At 39.2% G+C, this 2,500-nt stretch overlaps 1 protein-coding gene across 1 annotated transcript in view; it reads left to right on the plus strand.

The window, feature by feature from the left end:
• Positions 1–2,019: 2,019 nt before the first annotated feature.
• LOC137995313 (adenosine receptor A2a-like) overlaps positions 2,020–2,500 on the plus strand; it is a 927-nt gene continuing 446 nt past the window's right edge. The window contains exon 1 of the mRNA XM_068840885.1: positions 2,020–2,500. This exon is cut by the window's right edge and continues 446 nt beyond it. Coding sequence (XP_068696986.1) covers positions 2,020–2,500 — 481 coding nt within the window.

A 2,500-nucleotide genomic window follows, 5' to 3' on the forward strand; every position in this document is an offset into this window, starting at 1 on the left:
CGATTAATTAGTACTACTTAGGACTTCGTGTGGTACAATTCAGGGGTAATCGTGCTCGTAATTTCAAATTGATTTTCAAATTACTCGCCCGATTACTCCCTGAATTGTACTCCCCTCAGTCTATTTGCTATTAATTAAGTAACTATATATACGACTCTCACAAATTTCCCTCTTTGTGTTATCATTATCATCATCAACAATACATAAAATTCAAGGGGGGAAATTGCTCACGATTAGTTTATAAGCTGGCGCTGGATTACTTTTCTGAGAGCTGCATAAACAGTTAATGGACATGCACTGTGACCTCCTAAGTAACCTTATGTGCGTCGACAAGTGGTCTTGTTAGTCTAGTTTAGTCTAGTCAATTGGATGCACCGCTTGCATTGAAGTTCTAAATACAAACTTTCTTATTTCTTCTTGTCGCCATCAATAAATCAAAGGGTTAAAAAGAGAATTTATCATCAAGGAGCGTGTCATTCCGTCAATTGAATCTAAAATAAGAAATCTCTCCTGGAAAAATCCAACTGCTAACACAACAGTGTAGAAAATTACGGGTAACAAACATAGTCCAACCACACTGACCACTAATATGGTTGTCTTGAATGCTTTGTTCTCCTTAAGGAATATTTCTACTTGTTCTTGCGGTAGCTGTTGAGCTTTAATCATCTTGTGGTGCCGACGAGTTTCAAAATAAAGGATTACGTTAGAAGTAGAAACGAAAACAACACAAACAAAAAAGATGTGAAAGGCAGAAATGAGATACATAGCGCTACGGTTTCCGACCAACAGCCCAACAGGCAGCCCAAAAGAAATGCTATATACCCAGCAAAACAAGACTCCCACCTTCATGTTTCGTGTTGTCATAACCGAAGGATACCAAAACATGAACAAACTTGAAACTGAGGATCCAACGTTACGGTAGACTGCTTTTGGGGAGTACAAAAGTACACTATTGGGCCAACGAAACAACGAAGCTGACAAATTTGAGGTGGAGAAAAAGACAAAAAAGGTCAATTGACTACCACAAGCACAAAGACGTCGGCGAACTCACTAGAGATCTTAGCCAACTGTTTGGGCCTTGTTGGGCCTCATCAGCATGGCGTAGCTAATATGACAGGCGAGTGTTTTAAGCACCCCTTTAACTGTAAGTGGCAGCTTCACATACAAGAAATGTGCTAAGTTGGGTTGGGAACAGCAAAACCATGGCTCCCACGGCAAGCGTCTGGTAAGGTGGATCACAAAAAGAGATCGGTGTGTCACAATTAAGTTAAAAATTGACCGGGTGAAATGGTAGTGCACATGCGTGATGCGTTGGCCACACTGAGTTGGTGTTATGGTGTGTCACCTTGCTTTTTTTTTCCACAATATTAACTTCACTGTCGTGACAGCCCTTTGGAAAAGAGAGATATACGGTATATAATTTTTTCCTCACCAAGAATCAACAATTTTTTTGTTTACTCTTATTTGCGTTTTGTAGCTAAATAATTGTTTTTAGCACTAACCGTTGGTTAAGAGGTATCAAAACCTTTAGGTTTCCATGGTATTTAACGTTGATTAGCACTAACCATCCTTCAAACAACCCGGGCTTGGTGGTTAATTCATCAATTAGTTTGATGAAACCAAATTTTCGTGTTTCACTCCCCTCTGACGCAGTTTCGAAGTTTCCTTGGAAATTCAGACCCCTTCATTGCATGGAAACAGGTTGAACGTTTCATTTTTAAGTCGATTAATTAAGTAACCATTATTTCAAATAAATATTTCCTGGCTTTGTTTTTCCAACGTTTTTTAGCCTTTCACGAAAGTAACTGCAATAGTAATCAAGAGTTTTAAGACTCTGACCTTTATTGACTCAAATCTACATTGTTCAGTGTGACGTTTCATTCATTCTTCAATATGCGAGAAAAATCAACTCAGGAAACATTTGCTCTCTTATAGTGTTTAAAAGAAGAAAGGAAGGCAGTCGCTAAGCAACATTTATCTAGTGAAAGAAATCAAATTTCCATTTCTTAGTTTTGTAACATGGCAAACCTGTCTGTTTCAAACATGACAAACGTTACGATGAAAGGCGAAAAAAAAGATGTCTTCATCTTGGTCTTTACTTCCATAACCATCATCGTTAACACTATCGCCTGTCCATTCACAATCGGACTGAACGTGTTAGTGATAATTGCTGTAAAAAGAAGACGAAGACTTCAGAACAACGGGAACATCATGTTGGCCTGTTTAGCCGTCACTGATGTGTTGACAGGTCTGATCTCGCAGCCTTCGTTTATTCTGTGGAAAACAGCCTCCCTGCTTGGTAGCGACAACGCTAAAGTCTTCGTTGCCATTCACAGGCTTTGCATTATTGTGCTTACTTATTCCTCGGCTCTTCATCTCATGATGGTTGTTGGCGAGAAAATGATAGCAATCAAATATCCGTTTTGGTATCCTTCGCTTATGACAACACGAAACATGAAGTTGGGAGTCTTGTTTTGCTGGGTGTATAGCAGTTCTTTTG

Source organism: Montipora foliosa, chromosome 3 (genome assembly GCF_036669935.1).
Source record: "Montipora foliosa isolate CH-2021 chromosome 3, ASM3666993v2, whole genome shotgun sequence".
Taxonomy (NCBI): domain Eukaryota; kingdom Metazoa; phylum Cnidaria; class Anthozoa; order Scleractinia; family Acroporidae; genus Montipora; species Montipora foliosa.